A 19,706-nucleotide genomic window follows, 5' to 3' on the forward strand; every position below is an offset into this window, starting at 1 on the left:
TCATATTAGGAACTGGGATTTAGGGAACAGTGCTAAGCCAACTTTTAAACAATGGCCTTTACTGTGAAGACAAAGAAACCATTCTAAAGTTCCAGCTTATTAAAAAAGTTACTGAAATGAACTCATTTAATTAAAACCTGAGAATATTAGCAGGCAGTGAGTGTGTATGGATAAGATCTTTCCTATGCTTTCAGTGAAGCTGGAATCATCCTAAAATCTTGGTGTGTAGGACAGCAGCCACCAGCCAGGCTGGGTTTCTTGAGTCCAGCTAAAACTTTTGCATGGCTTAAAATTCCTATTATTAAGATATTTGATAGGTCTGAACTAGTTTACAGTAATATCTAAAGGGAATCTTCTGGATCCATATTGCAGATTTTATCCAAACACACCAACACTTCCACCTTTGTGGCTGATAAATATTTGCCTGTTTTCTCTCATAAATCTCTAACAGCACTTTGTGCTAAATGAATTCATTCCATGAAAGAAATTTAATCAGATTCTGGGTGAAGAAAAAACAACAACAAAAACTCCCACATCACCAAAGTGAGAAAGTCCAGAAAATTCAAGGGGAAAAAAAGAAAAAAAAAAAGGAAAACACCAAACTATTCCCTAAAAGCTGGACTATGAAAGTGTTCTCCTAAAGAAGTTTCTTCCCTGAGTTAGTCAGCCACAGACAAGATTTTGATCTCATTTTAAGCAAACTTTCCAGGTTAACACAAGAGAACTGAATGCATCCATTAAAGAATAAAATTCTGAAAGTCAACTTAGGGCATGTGCCCATTCTCCAGCACAAGCTAATGGTGGAATACAAAAAGGGACACATCAGAACACACTTTTGTGTAAAGTAAAGAAGTGGAGTTATTGAAAGGTGAGTGGGAAAGACTCCACAGGCCAGAGCCTCTGGGAACTTCACTACAGAGCTTTTTCCAAGTACCAGACACAAGACTGTCTCTGGTAAATAGATTTTTCTTTGTTCAGCATCTAAACAAACACAACAAAATGAGGTCAAATGAGTTACATGAGTATTTTTTGTCTGACTATAAAAATACCCATTTTTAAGTGTCTTTGTGGAGGCTTTGAAGAATAATTCCACTAGATAAAAGTTTAAGCAGGGATTGCATTTAAGAGCCTGTTCCAGTGACGACATCACTTCCTAAGAGCCACATGTCCTAGCCCACAAAATTAAATATATCTTCTCAAATGATATCTATACAGCACCTATAGGATGTACAGAATGATCTGTTAACAACAAAATCTCGCTAGAAGACTTATTCTAAAGACTTGTTCCTAACAAGGAACATGACTTGTTCCTTGAAGACTTGTTCCTTCTAGTCTCAAGACTTGTTCCCTTGAAGGAACACATCAGTTAAAAATTATGCTTCTAATAAGGATAAAGATTACACAAATTTAAAGTAAAATGAAAATTCTGTCTAGACATAAACTAAAAAGCTTAACAAGATTGAATAGCCTCTAAATGGGAGTTATTTAAGATACAGCAGTAAGTCGACCACACTTAACACCAACATTTTGAGAGATTTGGTCCAAAGCTCAGTAGTTTGCAGCATATTTTTGGATACCATGTATGGTTTTGTTACCATAAAGAACAAAACCCGATCTATCCTTAACTTCTGTTCTGGCCTCCTGGGAACTGCCTGTGATGCCAGGGACATTCCTGCATGGTTGAGATGCACATTCCAAGCTGAACAACTCCAAAGCAGAGACAGATCCTTTCAGACACTGCTTCCTGGAGAATTGCTACTGAAGCACCACTGTCTGGAATCCAGCTCTGGATGCTAATTTGCAGAGTTCTTCCCCAACAGCACAAAATTTACTTACAGGTACCCCTAAATGAATCTTTGTGGTTGACCTGCTGTACAGCAAGAGGAGAGGGACAGGCTCTTTCTGCAGTATGCGCTGACAGTGTTTCTCCTGTCCTTGACTACAAGAACATCCAAGGAATTATCATCTGTGACTGGATTATGAGTCTTTACCAGCTCATCCCTTAGTCCAGGACACCCTGGAGAGCTGCTGGACACCACTGGGGTGCAGCTGAGATTGTCCTTCTAGCAGAAGGAAACCACAGTATCCGACTAAAGGAGGTTGTCAGTGCAAAGCAACAAAAGTTGTTTTACAGAAGGATACATCAGTTTTATGGCCAAGTGACAGCACCAGTTAAATGTCAACACTCTGTTTTACTGCCATTATTTCAGCTGACAGAACAGGGATAAAAAGAGCAGTCCTGAGTAAAGCCATAACTAAGCAGACAGAATGAAAATACTGAAAAGTTTATAAGGAATAAAAGGCTACCTTTTACTAACAATCTTCTGCACAGCTCCCACCAAGCAGCAAGGCATGGCATGGGCCACGATTTACATTGCAAGGACACAAATTCCAGCTACAGGAATTCCAGGAACAGTGGTGAGTGCATGCTTGACAAAGACAAAGCATTTCAGTGTTTGAAATGCCATTTGCTGAGCATCACACACCACCCCTGAGTTCACGGGGTCCAAGTTTCCCGTGCTTGGATTTAAAACATGAGCTGAAGATCCCAGCTGGGACTGCAGTGACTGGACAGCTTTGAGGAGCACAGTCCGCAGGGAACTGGGGAGGGTTGGTGTGGGTTTTGCTGCTCAGCACGTGGAGGAAGCTGCCCTGACTCACCAGTGGGAGCAGTCGTGTAAACTGTCGTGCAGGGCCTTGCGCAGCACGGAGTCCTTGTCGTAGATGCCCCAGGTGGCCTGGAGCACGGAGTCGAGCAGGCAGTCCCCGGCCGTGCGGTTCCAAAGTGCGTACAGCCTGCTGTCCAGGCGTGTCCCCAGCTCCAGGGACCAGTTAATGATGGGAGACTCCTCCTCCAGCTCTGCAAGGGCACAGCAGCTCTCAAACACGCCGCTCATTTATCTCACAGCGCTCACACAGCACAACAACGGCATCGCCTTGAGAATTTACCCCTTGCGTGGATAAAACCCTGCTTTCCTTCACACCACAATGAACAGATCAACTGCACTGGCTGAGGAAACTTCTTCTACTGTCAATAAAATAAACCAAATCCAAACCACAGCACCACATCATTTGTCTGAGGATTGTTACTGAAATGAAGATTTTTTCAGTTCTCCTGAAAAATCTTGTGACTCAAAACTGACTTTTAAGGATTTTTAAAAGCTCTACAAACTTGATTTTTAAAAGCTTTTAAAAGCTCTACAAACTTGATTTTTAAAAGCTCTACAAACTTGATTTCTATGATTTCTACGGACTCCATTCTCCCTCTGCCTCATAAATAGACTGCAAATGTTAAAATTAAAATGATTTTACATGGGAATGTAAAATAGTACATAGAGGGGATGGCATCCCTCTGCCACAGAGCAGGCTTAGATGGGATGTTGGGAAGAAATTATTCCCTGTGAGCATGGTGAGCCCTGGCACAGGGTGCCCAGAGAAGCTGTGGCTGCCCCATTCTGAAAGTTGCTTTTTGGAGCAAGCTGGTCTAGAAGGTCTTCAAGGTCCCTTCCAGCCCAAACCATTCAGTGACTTTATGAAGATCACGTTCAAAGCATCAAATCCCTATTTAAAACATGTTCATGGACAGAGCCACGTATTTATTTTCAGTAAGAGATACATTCTCTAATGAAAAGCCAGGAGTGATCCCAGCTGTTCTCAGTGCACTGACCTTTCTGAACATCTCTGTCAAGTACTTCATCAAACAATTTTTCCTGGACTGTGGGTGGTAAATCTTCAATATCTGGAAAAATAAAAAGCGAATACAAGAGTCACTTAATGTCACTGTAAAAGAGCCATCAGCAGCTGCTGCTCAGGAGAGCTCACAGAGCAGCTTTTGCCCTGCCAGCCCTAACACCTCCTCTGGAATGCTGATGCCATGTGTGCCCCGAGGCTGGGCAGAGCTGCTGAGGCAGGTTTGCATCTCAGCCTCGCTGTCACACCCTTGATGCAGAAAGGATCACCTCAGCATGCACTGGGGAAGACTGGATTTTTCTGAAGGAGAAAGTGGAGAACCACTTTGAGGTGAAATATTAAAAAATGGAGTACTTTTACTTTCAATCCTATTGTACTTTAGCACAGCTGCAATCCTAAACAATGGTTTTTCACCCATCTGGAATGGCTTCTCCTCTGCAGTCTGGCCCAGTGGACAGGTACAGTTTGCCACGGGATGTGTTCTTCTCCACAACATCCCTTTCCTCTATTATCTTGTTCAGGCTTCAATGAAATAGTTCTGAGAACCCAAATGGTTTGCAACAAGTTAAAATACAAGAAATGGGAAAACTATTGAGCTATGCCATGGAAAATGCCACTACTGACAACTGCTCCAACAGCATTACAGACAGAATTTGCAACTACCTCATAAAAAAGAAGAAAAAAAAAAAAGGTGGGAAACTGTACAATGGGCAGAACTCTTTTGTGACCGCTGCACCATTTAAAACAACAAACACTGTCACACATTCTAAAACTCAGCATGTGCCACACAGTAAATATTTGCTCCTGGCCTGCATTCCAGCAGAGGATAAGCAGTAAAGGCTTGCCAGGCAGAGCAGCAACCAGAGAAACTTTGGTGGTTTCAGCACAATCACAAAACTTAAACACATGAAAGTTAAGGCAGTAAATAAAATAGGAACAGGAACATCCAGCACCCCTTCAGGCACTCTAGGGGTAAGGACTGGGGCCTAAGTGGTATTTCAAGGACACAAAGATCTCTCTTAATTGCAGTGTGTAGCTGCCAGTCCTGCTCAGATGCCCAATACCCCAGGGCTTTTGAGTCCACATTTAGGCACATGGGTTGCTACTGAAGCACATTAATGCCTGGTGCAGGCAGGCTGATGTGGGGTCTTTTTTTTTTTTTTTTTTTTTTTGTATCATTGATTGGGGCTTTTTAAGCTAAAACTGCTCGCATGTGATCAGCAATCAATTTAAAAGCTTTGCTCTCTAACATCCAAGCATTGACTTTTCAGGAGGATCCAATCCTTTTATTCAAATGGTCGAATGGAAACTGGTTCCTGAACAATATTGTTCAGGTAATATCTAGGGAATACCAGGACTGTGTGATTTATACTTCTATCCCTGGAAAATGCTCTTGGGAGCCAAACTGCAAAAGATGCGCAGTTGGCAAAGTGTGAGGAATGTGGAAAGTCCTGATACACAAAAGCTTTTGAACAGTTTTTTTAATTACTTAATGCCCTTGTTAAAACATTCTCTTGATCTCAGAGCACCTCAAAAGTATTCCAAAAGAGCTATTGCCACAACTAGGTGAAAAGAACAGCTCTGGGCCTCAACAGAAAGGATTGTAAGCTAAACCAGCCATGTGAAAAGTCACATCATGGACCAGAAATGTCTGGGCTCCAATCTTCACTTTAAATACAGCCTCTCCTTAGAACACACCACTTTCATTTCTTCATGTCTAAGTAGGACAACAGATGCTCAGTTCACAGGAACAATGTATGATTGAAGTGTGCAAATACTGAGTAATCAAATTCAACTACTATGTCTGACCTAACAAAACAGGTCTTAATAAATAAAACTCTTAATAAATTAATTAACAAGGCTCTTAGTGACTAAAACCTACACACACATCACCACCAGAAAGTCCAAAGACATAATTTTCGACTAGTGACCAAGCAATAAAATCTTGCAGCAGGAAGAAGGGTTTTTAGCTACCTGCAGGTAACGTAAATGTCACGAGGTCAGTCAGGAAATAGCAGGCAAAGTCTCCCTTCCGCTGGTGGAGAGAGGCAGCGATTTCACGGCGGATTTGCTCCGTCACCTCCGGACACACCATGGCAGGAATGCACTTGGCTGCATGTTGGGATACCTGCAACACAGCACAGTTACTGCACTCAGGATTATCCCAGTAAATACAAAGAGCTGAGAGGGATGACCACCAGCAGAAGGATCTGGTTTGTAAGGAATGCAAGAGAACTGTAAACACTGGCACCCTGAAAGATCAAAAGTTGAGTGACTCCTAATGAAATGACTCATTTGTCATGGAACTGATAACATAAATCAGGTTAAAAAACATTTTTAAATTGAAGAAGTGAATTAACAGGTGACCACTCCCAGCTGAAAAAGAGGAAAAAAATAGGTAAGAGCTCATAAGAGCAATCTCAAATCTCATGCATGAGTCAAGTCTAGATTTAACTAAACTTTATTACCACAGCACAAGACAGTTTCCTACAATCTTCCCAAAACTGTTAAGCTAAGATAGTTAAACTTCTCCAGTTCTAGTCATCACTGGCAGCAGAAACCCACTCAAGGATGAAGGACAAGTGGCACAGGGGTGACACCAGGTGCATAAACATAAAACACCTTTAAGACCCACATTTTCATCATTCATATCCTAGAAAAGGAAATTATCACTGGGGCTCAAACACTACCAAGCATTTCCAGAAATGTCAAGATGAGTCAGTATTCCTAGGCACTGAAACAAAACCAAACACAAGAATCCCTAAGACAGTATTTCAGTAAATTAACTTGGTTTTAAACCTCTAACTCCATCCACACAGAGTTATGCAAGCAGCACAAAGCGACTGATATTAGTATTATATAAATATATACTCAAGGCTCTAGCTACATTTGTCTTGCTTCATCTACTCTTTTTAATTATTCAACACTGAGCATTCCATCATCTTTATGTGCTTTGCAGGCAAACAGCAGCTTTCAGAATCGCACTAAGCATCAGGGAAGGAGGCAGAATAAAAATCTGGCCCTGATCAGGTGAGGAACCAAAAGTCTGAGTTGAAGAAAAGAGGCAAAAAAGGTAACAGAATTATTTACAGGGCAAAGATGGAGAACAGCAGAGGTCACTAGAAGTGAGGTGATACAAGGAAATGGAACATGCAAGAGCAAAACAGAGGAACTAGTCAGTCTATAAAATGGGCAAGGAATAGAAAAAAATGCAGCAATTTTGCAAGGCAAGAAATCTGCCACTCTCTGGAAAAGAAGCTCCCACAAAAGGCAGGAAAGCCAGCCCAGGTATACTCACTCATTAACAAACTCAGAACAAACCCCGCTGTCATTGATGGCAGTGCTTGGCCTTGCTCTGAGAGCATTTCCTCTCCCCCACCCAGAGCACAGGAAGCCTCACAATAGCTCACTTCCACTGCCAGTAAGGTCTCAACGTGTGCCAAGACTGCTCATTAATGAGAAACCTGAACATCCTCAGGACCATCACAACAGAGTCTCCTCCTTGAGGAGGAATCCAAGGCACAAGGCAGCGATTCACGTACACTGGAACAGCACCACAAATGAAAGCTGTGTGTCCCTGGCTGCACACAGTCCCACAGAGTGCTGCTCAGCCCTGCAGGGCAGGGAGCTCACCTCGGTGAGGAGGATGGCCAGCATGTCCTGCCTCTGGAAGCGGATGGCCAGGTGCACCAGCGTGTAGCCCACGTCGAAGGCGGACGGGCGGTTCAGCAGCCGCACCTCGTCCGCCGTCAGCTGCCGGGCAATGTCCCCTCCAGAGGACTTGTAGGCTTCCACAGCAGCTAAATCGCCTTCCACAACTCCTGAGGGCAGAGAAACAACACACAGCTCATGTCAGACAGCAAGGGAGCCATTCTGGAACAGCCACCTCATTTAACAGCTCACCTACAGCTGTTCTGTTACAGGCCAAATAGGTGATGATCAACTGCATAGCAAGAAATTAATAATTTTTAATTATTTTAAGCAGAAGACTACAAAATATTTACACTTACCTCGTTTCTCAGACCATTTCTATTACCCACACTAGCTGGAAATTGTAAGAGATCAAAAGCCAGCTCAGAAGTGGACCCATGATGAAACACCAGCAGTAACATACACACAACCATTTCATTTGACTAGAGAGAAAGTCATTTCTTCACAGTATAGAGATTAGTTTGATTATTTTATCTTCCCTTTTATCTCAAAAAACAAATAACTAGATCATAGAAATAAGGTGTTTTGGACTAACAGTTTTGTTTTTTTCCAAACAGTACAAATGCTACAAAGCATAAATTTTCCTCTTCAGCTCATCATCTCTGCTACTAATGGAGCCTGAGAGTTTCACTCAGGATTTTCTATTAAAAATGAATTAAAGAGAAATTAAATACACTGTGTGTACCTTCTAAAGCAAGATGGGAGGAACAATGAACGACCCTAATGTCTTCTAGAGTCCCTGGTGATCTTTGATTTCTGTGCCATGCTTCATATCAAGACCAATCACGCTGAATGTATTCCTTAGCTGCAATTATCAGGATACACTACCAGCAAGATGTGGAGCTGCTAAGAGGAGCTGTTCCAATAAAAGATTTCCTAAATTTAGAAATTCCTTCAAATATATTCTATTTTAGATACGTGGTCCACAAGAGAACAGTGCAGTGCTGAACTGAGGAAACAGAACAGTGTCCCCAAAGCCATCTTTACTGGAGAAGTAAATAGAATCTCACCCCTGAGAAGCAGCCCTTGTGGCAGCAGCGCAAGCAGGAAAGAAGGAAAGAGCACAGATGACAAATGAGAAAAGCCTGTCCCTATTTTCTGCAGCTAAACCTCCTTCCCAGCTCCTGAGAGTCAGCAGCTGAGTGGAGGCATGAGGCTGGAGCCTGGGACCCAACTCCATCCTTCACTTCATTTGCTCACCAAGACTCTAAAGCTGATGAACAGGAAAAGTCATCAGACCCAAGCAGGACGATCACTCCCACTCAGGACTTGAAATAAAATTAGAAAGGAAAAAAACCACAATACTTCTCACCCCCTCAAACAAACCTCTCATCCCAAACAAACAAAAATCCCCTGCCAAAATTAAAAAAAACTCCAACACAACAAATTGAAATGGCTGCTAGCAGACAAGCACACTAACCACTGACTTGCTGGTTAATCCAGGATTTAGAAAAGCATTCTTAGCTCAGCCAAAAAGTATCATTTTGAATGCTGAGATTATAAAGCTTTCACAAGAAATGCAGGGGGGGAAATGGATTATCAGTGCAAGACATTTCTGTACAAAGTTATCAGCTGTGCTCTGTAAGCTTCCACAGATAACAGTTTGATTATTCAACAGTGGTCTGAAGCAGAGAAGTTCCAAAACAACAATTCAACTACAAATTTTAGTTACACAGTATCTCTCCACTCATTCCAACATCCTAACAGGCAGGGCAGAAGGAAAACCATACACAACAGTATTGTTTAGTTTTCTGCTGCATGTGTCTGTCTCCTGTAAGGAAGACATTCCCATTCCTCTGCAGCACTACTGCCTCATTCAGTGCCTGCCCGTGTCCTCTCCCCAGATGAGTTCTGTCTGTCCAATTTTAGTTCTTGCTCTGCAGGAGTCAGAAGTGCCAAGTGTACAACTTAATTTCCATGCAAGCACATTTTTGCCACTAGTAAAGCAATTCTTCATGGCTGTTGCAATGATCATTCCAACCAAATGCTTCAAACTGACTTTTTTTTTTTTGCGTGTGTATAGATTTGTCTGTGTACACAGATAACAAATCAAATTTCTCATGACCTGCCCTCTTAAAACAAATTATACCACAAACTTGGCTTGGGCAAACCAAGTTTGGCAAACCCAAGAATCCTGGCAAAGAAGAAATTTGACAGAAGAGCAAGTTCTCTGCTATCTTATGATATCCTTGTTTTTTTTATTATTACATTAATTTAGGAGAAGCATCTTGTTAAAGACTAAAAACCACATCACCCCTATTTGTACCCCTTTTAACCACTCCTACTGCCACAGGAGAGACTCCTGTTACCACATCTGCACCTTCCACCACATCCCCCAAGACAAACACACCAAAGACCACCCAAGCCTGGTAGGGGGCCACTCTGAGAATCCAAATATCCACAACTGATTTCAAAATTCAAACAAATATCCCGAAAATAATCTTTTGGTGCCGGATGAGCAGATCCAAACCACATCCCAGCCAGCCTGTCAAGTAGTACATTTTACTACAGCCTACTACTGGGAAATTCATCATTTTAATTGTTCTTCCAGTCCCCCACCTCAGCTGCTATCATCCCACTCTTCACCAAACAGTGACAACTGAGGTCTAAGGCTGATGCTGAGGTGGGCACGTGAGGTTTGGCAATGCCTTTTTCAAGCACTAACTACTACAGGCTGCAATAAGGATCCAAATCAGTGACGTGTGCTCTATGCAGCACTGCCAGTTCTGGAAGTTCATTCCCACGTCTTGCAATACTTGACATTCCTAAAAGCCCCATGTCCTAGAATTACTAAAATTGTTATATAAGCTGTCAGTTAAAAAGTACATTTCTAAACTTTGCTGATGAATTTTAAGCTAAAGATCAATTAATACATCCAAACCAGGCAAACTGAGTAAGTTTTCTAGGCCTTATTAAAAAAAAATAGAGAAATGTATTTTTAGTGGTATTTTAGGTATAGGGTTGGTGTGCTACAAGACACAAACCAGCACAGCTACAACTCATGGAGAGATGGCAATGTGACTGTGTGCATGGATAATATCTGGTCCTCCTCTATTCTTTAACCAAAACAGGTAAAAATTACTCTTCATAGCAGGGGAATCATCAGGACATTTCTGTCTAGTCCAACTCACTACCGCAGGGCTGATATTCCATGGGCATTACGAGTCTCTTTGGCCCCTCTGAGCCACAGCAAGAAAAGTTATCATTTCTCTTTACCTGTTCTACCAAATATCTACTCCACTGCAGCCACTTCAGAAGAACAGGGAAAATTCCTGACAGCCCATCATCACCCTGCTTACAGTGCCTGTGCATACAATCCAAGGCAGCAGTGGACACAAAATACAGTGTTAACAGGCAGACTCTCAGAAATATGAACCAGAAAACACTAATCTTGCCCTTTTTGCTATAAGGTGAATTTGCCTACATGCACCATGCCTGCAATTCTGAAATTCAGTACCACCATACTGAGACCTTAATATGCTTGTATTGACAATAGGAGGCACATTGCTACAAAGGCTTTGATTTCTGTGCGATGAGCAAGAGCCTCCAGTTTATTAAGTCTATTTAAATAGAGCTTAAACCCCCCACTGTTTATGAGAAATATGACAGAAATGTTTACTGATGTTATAATTCCCTGCATTTCACAAGGCAGAAGTGCCTCATTACTTGCACAAGCAGACTGAATCGTGTGCTGATCCAGCATGGTGCCAGCTGGATCGTTCCCCACTGACACCTCCTGCATTCCCCATGCTGGTCAAATGTCAAAAGGAAGAGTGGCATTTGCCTCAGGATTGTTCCCAGAACACCCGGGAGCCTCCAGGAGCTCCAGCCCTCGTGAGGGCACAGCCCTGAGCAGCTTCAAGAGCAACACAAATGCAGACACATCCCAGTGACTCAGTGCCTGCTCCTGACCCACACAACCACAGCTTTCCTTTAAAGTGGACTCTGGAAATGTCCCTTTGCTGTTGCCCCTGAATACACCAGTCTTTGTGTGCCCCCTAAAAAATTCTGCTTGGCCTAATGTAAAACCTCTGATCATAGTCCTAAGGGACTATGACAGCACAGAATGCCAAGTGCTGCACCCAAGAGAAAAATACAACTGCAAGTCAGAATTCTGCATTTACAGGTTCAACTGTGCTCCCATTTTGCAATTCAGGCATTTCCTCTAATTGGAAGACTTTCACAGCACCAGGAGCCAAGGCTTTTTCTCTTCTTCTAGTAAAGCCCTGCCTCTTACAAACAGCACAAATCAGACATTTGCAATCTTAATATATATTAGATGATAGAAATTAAGAAGGGTATTTTAAAAGACTAAATTTAAAAAAATATTAATCAGCCAATTACAACTCTTTGTACTATCTTGATCCTACTACAACTTTTACAGCCTCCTTCTTTATTAGATGTCAATATTACCCTGATATTAAATAAGCCAGAATTAGCTGCTAAAACCAAACTATTGCAGCTTAAGGTGCTATTACGTTTATTCTTTAGAATATGTAAATATGTACAGGGTTTAGTGCAGTTATATAAACTTGGAAAATATGTAAGATAGGCTTACAAGCATTTCTAAAAAACCAAGTCCTGTTTTCCCTAAATGCACAGTTCCAGTGGCACAGCACAGCCTTTATTTACTCCAGTACCTTTCTGATAGTTGTGGAGCACTGGCTGGCACAAGCTGCAAATGAAGCATGCAAATTCTTCCAAGCAGACTGGTGCAGTTGTGAGTATCCAAAGAACACCTGGGGATCAGGGATTGCTGGGATTCACGGAGGCAGCAATGCCTCCAGTAACCTTGTCCTCCCAACTGAGCAGACTGCAAAAGGAAACACTTCATCTTAAGGAGGTCACTGTGTCTCCTGTGTGGGACAATGCCTTGAACTGCTTGGCAAGAGAAGGCAAATCTCTCAAACAACCAAGTTTTACATTTTGGAAGCCAGAAGTAGAGACAGATCCTGCTGTAACATAAAACAGATCAGAGACAGAGCCCTGTGCTGCTTCTCTTCTGCCACAGACACCACTGCAAGTGGTCAGTCATATATATGCTCTCATTTACTCATCTAAGGACTAATCCTAAGATTGGTTTAAATGCCAGCAAGTGAGAGGCTGATCAACTGACCCACTAAAACCTAATTCTGACACCTGTTAGGAATCTCTGCTCCTTTAACACAGACTGCCAAGGACCTGTGGCATTCTCAGGAGCTGAGTCAGCCCTCAGGCTCTTCCAGCTCTTCACCAGGGGCACATCACATAGCCATAAATTAAGTTTTATTGATAAGTGACTCACAATTTGAGCCAGGGAATAATTTTTCCCAAAGGAAGGACTGCTTTGCAAGCAAATATGACACATCAATTGATAAAAAAGAGGGGTTGTCTGAAAAACCTTTATGGGGCTCTAACACACCCTTCTGTTCCTTCTCTGACTTCCAGGGCCTCCCTTGTGAGTATTAGCACACAATCAAAAGTAGGTCTCTCCCCAGGTAACAACAATGAGAAACTTCTGTATATTAAGGGGTTTTTTGATTCTTCAAGCTCAGCAATTTGCACCAGCTAAAAAAAAAAGAAATAAATACTTCCAAGAAGACATGTACCTTAAACCTGAAGCCATCCAATGCATGAGAGGATGACTACTGATTATTCTTTGTTCCATGCAAACACCTCTTCTTCCTACATACAATCCATGTAGTAAGTTTTGAACATATTACAAAACAAAGCAGCACAGATGTAAGAACAACTATTTGAAGATGTCCTTATCCCTCTCTAATCTGTCAGAGGCATCCACACCCCTTGTTGCTTGCAGGGTTGTACTCTAAAGGGAGGCTGGACAGTGGAAAATCATTACAGTTAATTATTAAAGTTAACCATCAGTGCTTCTAAGGGAAATTGAAATAACTAGTTTTAACTTGATCATTATATCAATTATTTTTAGCATAAAATATCACAGTGTTTAAGAAAAGTAGTCAAAAGACCAAAGTAAAAGGGTGTTCCAGGAGTTATGACGTTCTGCCAAGGAGTAAGGCAGGCAGAGTTTCCCCTCAGTCTCAAAGATCTACACACACAAATGTAAAGCATTTATGACAGGACAGATGCACAAGGCACAGATGACAATACAGAGCTCTCAGGCAGGTGAGAATTGTGATCTTACATCACTGCTACCTGGCACAGCAGCCAAGTTATGTGTCCCTCTGTCCCAGGGGAGCAGGGCAGGAGGCCGGGCTGCACAGCTCACAACAAACTGCACAGCTCACAACAAACTGCACAGCTCACAACAAACTGCACAGCTCACACCGGGCCCACACCGGGCTGTACAGCTCACACCAGGGACTCTTCCCCTCCCAGCCACCCCCACCAGGCACCGTCTGCCATCCCCAGCCACTGCCAGCGTGGCAGGGCATCACCTGGCAGTGAATAATCCATCTTACACTTCCCTAAACTGTTCCAGCTAGACTGACACCAGCAAGGAAAGGTGCGTGACCCCTCCTGGCCTCCAGCACTTTGTTCCTACCCGTACCCTTCCCACTCTCCTAGAAGAGCACAAACAGAACCATCAAGGTTCAGCAGAACCCTGGATGTGATGAGAACGCCAGTCTGAGCTTACTACACCAGCAAAAAGAAACAAAACCCCCACATCCCCCACAAAAACATCCCCTAATCCAGCTTCATTTTCAAACACCCAGGAGCACAGAAAGGGGCACCTGGGACAACTCTGGGTGTCAGTGCCACCTGAAAGCACCTTGTTCATGTCAGTTCCTTCAGGCTGCCTTTATAAATACCCAGAGAAGAGCCCGAGGCTCTGCAGGACACAGAGCAGGAGGTGCCTCCGTGTCTCCTGGAGCTGCAGGGCTGGGACACAGCCCAGCCAACTCCATACCAAAGTCTGGACAGGGAGACTCTCCTTGCCCACAGGTTTCTGAAGGCCTGTGTAATGTATCTGGCACTAATTCAAAAAACTAATGGCATAAAAAAACCCTGCAGGAGAGATAAAGCAGCCGACTAAGGAAAAGCTGAGCAGACACACGTAGGAATACTAGGAACAAATTTACAGTCCTTTTAAGGATGTACTGCAAACAAGATTCATCACAGATTGCTCTAAATATTTTGGATTTAAGAAACACACTTTTAGTGGTTTCTTTCACAGAGCTAAGAAGAATGTGTGCCTACTTGATTTGGGAGGCACCATCCCCACAGGGGGCTCCAGCCCATGACAGCAATACCCACCTAACTGACCTGAACCAAGAGAAAAACACACTCTAGCAGCAGGTGATAAACAGGTGGAGGAGAGAGGAAAAGGAGAAGAAATGCAGTTTACTTTTACTCTAGCAGTTCAAGCTCAGAAACTGCACTCACAACTCAGGAATCCCCAGCACTGCCCTGCAGCAAACACACTGTGCCAGCATCACTGTCAAATCCAGCCCTGCAGTGCCAGGAGACGTGAAGCTCTGGGTAACACCCAGGCAAACTCTGGATGCCACAGAGGTTTTACAGGCACAGCCACCCTCATCCATTTGTACTCCTTAAATCCACAGCCAGCTGGAACCAGCTTCACCAGGCCCCACAGCAACTCCTGATTGCTGCACGTCACATTCCGTAAGTCCCACACGCCACCAGGACTGCCTGACAGTCTCTGCCATAGGTACCGTAAGTTATAGGTAATAAAGGTAATAAAGTTTAATTTAAGTATACATCAGTTTCCTCCCCTAAGAAATGAGTCACCTTAGACTTAACATTAATCTTGTTCTAGGCTACTATGGTAGAAAACATTGGTGTCACTGCAGAAACCATTTGTAATTCCTCTTTGTAATTTAAACTGGCATTTGGAGGAAGCCAGGTTATCAAGCCACACTTACTCCAGTTTCTGCTAGGATTTTAATAAATTTTAACCACATGAATCAGTTTAAAATCTCATCCTTTTGAGAGATAATCACTCAACACATACACTCACTCTGAAAAGAATAAGTCAATAAAAAAGCAACATTCAAGTACATTTGCTGGCAGAGTTTGAATGGGGTAATACCACTAATCCCTCTGATTTGTGAGGAATACCTTCCATCAAGGAAACTGTTTGTGCTGAAAGGCAAGAGTTGCATCATCACATTTCATCCAACCTGGATTTGCAAGGAATAGAAGCCTTGATGACATGTTTACTTACTGAGGCGGGAAAAACATTAATGGATGCCTCCAACAGAACAACAAAAAAAATATACAAACACACACAAAAATACAAATACACACACCTTCTTAAATCTAGTTCATGCACATTTCTCTTCATGTTTCAGCTAAAAAGAACAGATGTGGAAAAGAATAGTCTGATACATGTTTTTTAATGAAACTTGACATCAAATTTAAAAACTAGTAAAAAGAATTTTGTACTGGAGTTGAGATGTGAAGAGGGAGTTCAACCAAACATCTGTCCTAAAGTATCAGATATTTTCCTTGGTACCTTCTGACAGATACTATCTTCTAAGAGAAAAGAACCACTCTGCCAAGAATTCCTCCTACTCCTTTAATCTCTTTTTTTTAAACTTTGGGGTTAACTTTAAAAGTTAACTTTTCAGTATCTCTCCTACAAAAGATGGATTCAAAGCAAATGGACCCCCCACAACTGATTGAGCCTGAACTTGAAGGTTTCAGTCTCAAGTTCCCAAATCCTAACAAGGCAGATGGAGCAGGGTAACACACAAACTCTTGGTCCATCCATGTTCACAAATTTACTTGGCATTTAACATGAACTTGTCCTCTTTTATAATTCTGCTTGCCTAAGGACTGACAAGTGTTCAGCTCAGCTAAAACCTCCCAAGAGCTCCAGCTGGCAAACAAACAGAACTCACTAAGTCACAGCGCGCGACCCACTTGATTTCAATGGTAAAAACACATGCTTTGGGCAAAATTATTCAATTGATAGTTGAATTGGTTTAAGTATGTCACACTAAGGCCACCAGCAGAAATTCAGCTTATTGCTGTGCTGTAATGATTACTGGCTAAACTGGTGTACTTTTCCAGCATGGATACACTACACAAGAACCAGAGACAAGCACAGGAGAATCCATGCAACCTCCATCAATCTTCCTAAGATTATTGCTATTACAAGGAGTACTTGGGAAAAAGAAATGATATCTGTAATATGCAAAATGAAGGACAGATAATTAACAGCTTTGTTTGCTGGTTCCTGTCCCCCCATCATCCCTCTCTCCCAGAAGTACAGTAGGTGTTTAAGTTAGAGAAAGAAATCCATGAAAGCTTTCAGCAGGCAGCAGTAACAATCAGCACACAACTCCACCTGCATTCTGCTTTTCTCGCCAAGATCCCTTCAGATTAAATCATTATTGCATCACAAAACTTCTATGAACGTGGTTTTGGGTCTTATGTACAACTATATAGTCACAAGCAACATTAAATACCTGCAAACCCACGTTTTAAATATAAATACAACTCTTCCCACACAGGTTAAATCAGAAAGTGTCAAATATTTTAAGTAACATTAGAATAGTCAAAAAATCACTTTGGAAAAACCAAAGGGAAAAAATAGCCTAATATTTAATACAATTGTTATCAGAATGCAAGATAAAGGCCCTTTTAAGGCATAGGAACAACTTCCAACAACTGACCCTTGGCACTCAACAACTTAAAATACCACACAGAATTTCACCTGCCTCATTTCAGAAGGAAAAGGCTTCTAAGGAACTGAAATACTGAGGCATCTCTTTCCAAAAGGAAGTGTGCATGTCTAACTATTCACAGAACACAAAAATAAACTGGAATATTTATCAGCTCAGAGAAACCAAACACAGCATACCCACAAAAACATTTACACCTGATCAAATATGTTAAACAAAGCAGCTCCACTAATTAGCTTTTTGATTACAACAACCATGAAGTGACTTTGTGAAACATTAAGGAACAGCATGAGACATGCTAGTAGAGGCAGAGGTTCAAATGAAGTGTTTTACTCTAAAAATAGTTGCATATTTCAAGTGTTGAACCTGCTGTATGCTGGGGCACACGGTATCTGCTTCTGGGAAGCCACAGCACAGAAATTAACTCACAAGGTCAATAACTGAAGGAAACCCTGCTCTCCTATGGCTCTGTTCTTTAACTGCACTGTGAGAATTATCCAGCATTTCCTCAGCAAAGCTCTAAAATACAAAACAAAATTGGTATTTGAACGTTTTCTGAAGCAGCTGACTACAAAAATACTTTCAGAAAGCCTGTAAACATTTACAACACAGTATGTGTATTAATACAACATTATTACTTTCAAGGTCAGTATTACACATGCAGTTTCTTGGAGCTACATATTTTGGTGTTATTTTTAACATCTGACAGAGCATCTTGTACTGTTGCAAGCTCTACACTGTTTACAAATACTCCCAAGCTGCAGCTGCTGACTCTACAAAGCACGTCTTGCCATAGCAAAAAGAAAAGTAATTTTAATTACCCAGTAATGGCATTTTTTACAGTACCATATACACTCATCTTCTATAGATTGGCTTTGTAATTTTTGCACCTTTTGACAATTACATGGAGCAACAGGATTTGGTTACAAGAATATCCATTTCTACAAAAGGTCAAAAAAGTCCAAGCACACTTGAGAGACACGTCTGACCCTGTTCAGATTATGGATGAACTTCACAGCCTCTCTCAGCAGGTGCTATTTCAGGAACCTCTACATTTGGCTTACTTTTTTAAATGGAAATGCAGAGATAAAAAAAGCTGTTTTGAAATCAAATGCCAAGTTTCTGTTTTAATTCTTCATTCTCCCAAAATACTTAACCACCAGCACAAGAGCAGAAGGTAGCAGTAAACAACTTACCCACACAAGCATTTAGGAACAGCCAGTCAGTCTTTTTCATTCTATTTTTTATTTGCTTTAGTTTTTTGAAGTCAACTTCAAGCTCCTCCTTGCTGCCAACAGCTCCGGCCAATTCAATTCTTTGGAAGTCCATTTTCACCTCAGATTCACGTTTGGTTGTCGGTGGAGATCTTCTTTGGCTATTACCACTACTACAGCTGCCCCTCCACCGAGCCCTGTCCTGCTCGTTTATGATGGAAGAAGCCTCTTCAGTGTCCGCCAGTTCTATTGCTTCGATGTTGTTGGGTCTGGGGTGGTCACACACCACACATTTCCTGGCCTTGGCCCCGTTCTCATATGTACAAACAGAACAAGTCCAGTGCTGAGCCCTTGTGTTGAGTTTGTTTCTGTCATTGTACTCCTCGCACGGATCCACGGCGAAGGGGACGGGTCTGGAGCCGGAGCCTGAGGACTGAGGGGACTCCGTGGGGCTGCGGGTCCTGCGCTGGGACAAGCACTGGGTACACCTGATAGCTCGTGGCCAGTTCAAGTACGTGCACATGTGGCACGACCATTTATTTGCACTCTCCATGCTGTAGGATGATTTCACCCTGGGTCTCGCGCTGGAATCGGGGCAGATCAAAGGGCTGCTCCCTCCCTCGGTGCTCGCGGGATCCCAGTCCCTGCCGATGTCGCTGGAGCCGCTCTTGAAAGGATCCTCGGTGATGATCGTCCCGCTGGGTCTCTGGGCACGACACATGGTGCACTTGATTGCAGAAGGCCAATTCTCATATGTACAATACTCACAGGCCCATTTAATGCCACGCTCTGTCATCGTGCACGCCTGGAAATGAACTGCGGCGGGCAGAAAGCTGAGGGGTCAGAACACACCATCAGTGCACAGTGCCAGCAAAGGAGCTGCTCAAAACAACAGATAAATGAGATTTAACCCAGTGCGTATAAAAATCAGGCGGGGCAAATGGGCAGTCTTTTTTATTTGATATTATTACAACATCTAAGGCAAGTAAAATACACTATGAAAAGGGTAAGGCTTGACCTACCGGCATTTCACAGGCAGAATTCAGGATTTACTACTGCAAAAATGAGAAAAAACCTCAGCCCTGCATTTCTGAAACTCTTCAAACTTGCACAAAGACTTCCAAACAAATTCAGAATACATATTAAGCACTGAGAATACTGGAGAAGAGACCAGTACAGCTACAGAAACAAGTTATAAATATTAAATTATTAAAATAAAACTCAATATGAATACAGCAATACAAGAAAAGGAACACAAAGTCTAGGTCCTGTAACAGACCTAACAGGATTTGGAAGGAAGGAGTGTATCAGGTGGGCAGTGAGTAAGCAGTTCTTTCAGAAAAGAAGGATGTTGCAATTTACATAAAATATTATAATTTGAAAAATTCAGAAAGGTGCTTAACCAAGACTAGGTCTTGACTGGACATCACCCATATCAGTAGTGTTACAAAGTGAAAATGCCACTTGAAAGCAAGCACAA

General features: G+C 42.3%; 1 protein-coding gene across 2 annotated transcripts in view; it reads right to left on the reverse strand.

Annotated features, from left to right (window-relative positions):
* The window catches only part of ZRANB1 (zinc finger RANBP2-type containing 1), a 43,610-nt gene that overhangs the window by 12,195 nt on the left and 11,709 nt on the right, over positions 1 to 19,706 (reverse strand). For both annotated transcript variants that reach the window (XM_063405119.1, XM_063405121.1), the window contains 5 exons: positions 18,209 to 19,059; positions 7,324 to 7,511; positions 5,665 to 5,818; positions 3,668 to 3,739; positions 2,662 to 2,860 (listed from right to left, as the gene is read on the reverse strand). In XM_063405119.1, the coding sequence (XP_063261189.1) occupies positions 2,662 to 2,860; positions 3,668 to 3,739; positions 5,665 to 5,818; positions 7,324 to 7,511; positions 18,209 to 19,022 (1,427 nt within the window). In that variant the 5' untranslated portion in view covers positions 19,023 to 19,059. The remainder of the gene's footprint in view (positions 1 to 2,661; positions 2,861 to 3,667; positions 3,740 to 5,664; positions 5,819 to 7,323; positions 7,512 to 18,208; positions 19,060 to 19,706) is intronic.

Source organism: Prinia subflava, chromosome 9 (assembly GCF_021018805.1).
Source record: "Prinia subflava isolate CZ2003 ecotype Zambia chromosome 9, Cam_Psub_1.2, whole genome shotgun sequence".
In the NCBI taxonomy this organism is placed as follows: domain Eukaryota; kingdom Metazoa; phylum Chordata; class Aves; order Passeriformes; family Cisticolidae; genus Prinia; species Prinia subflava.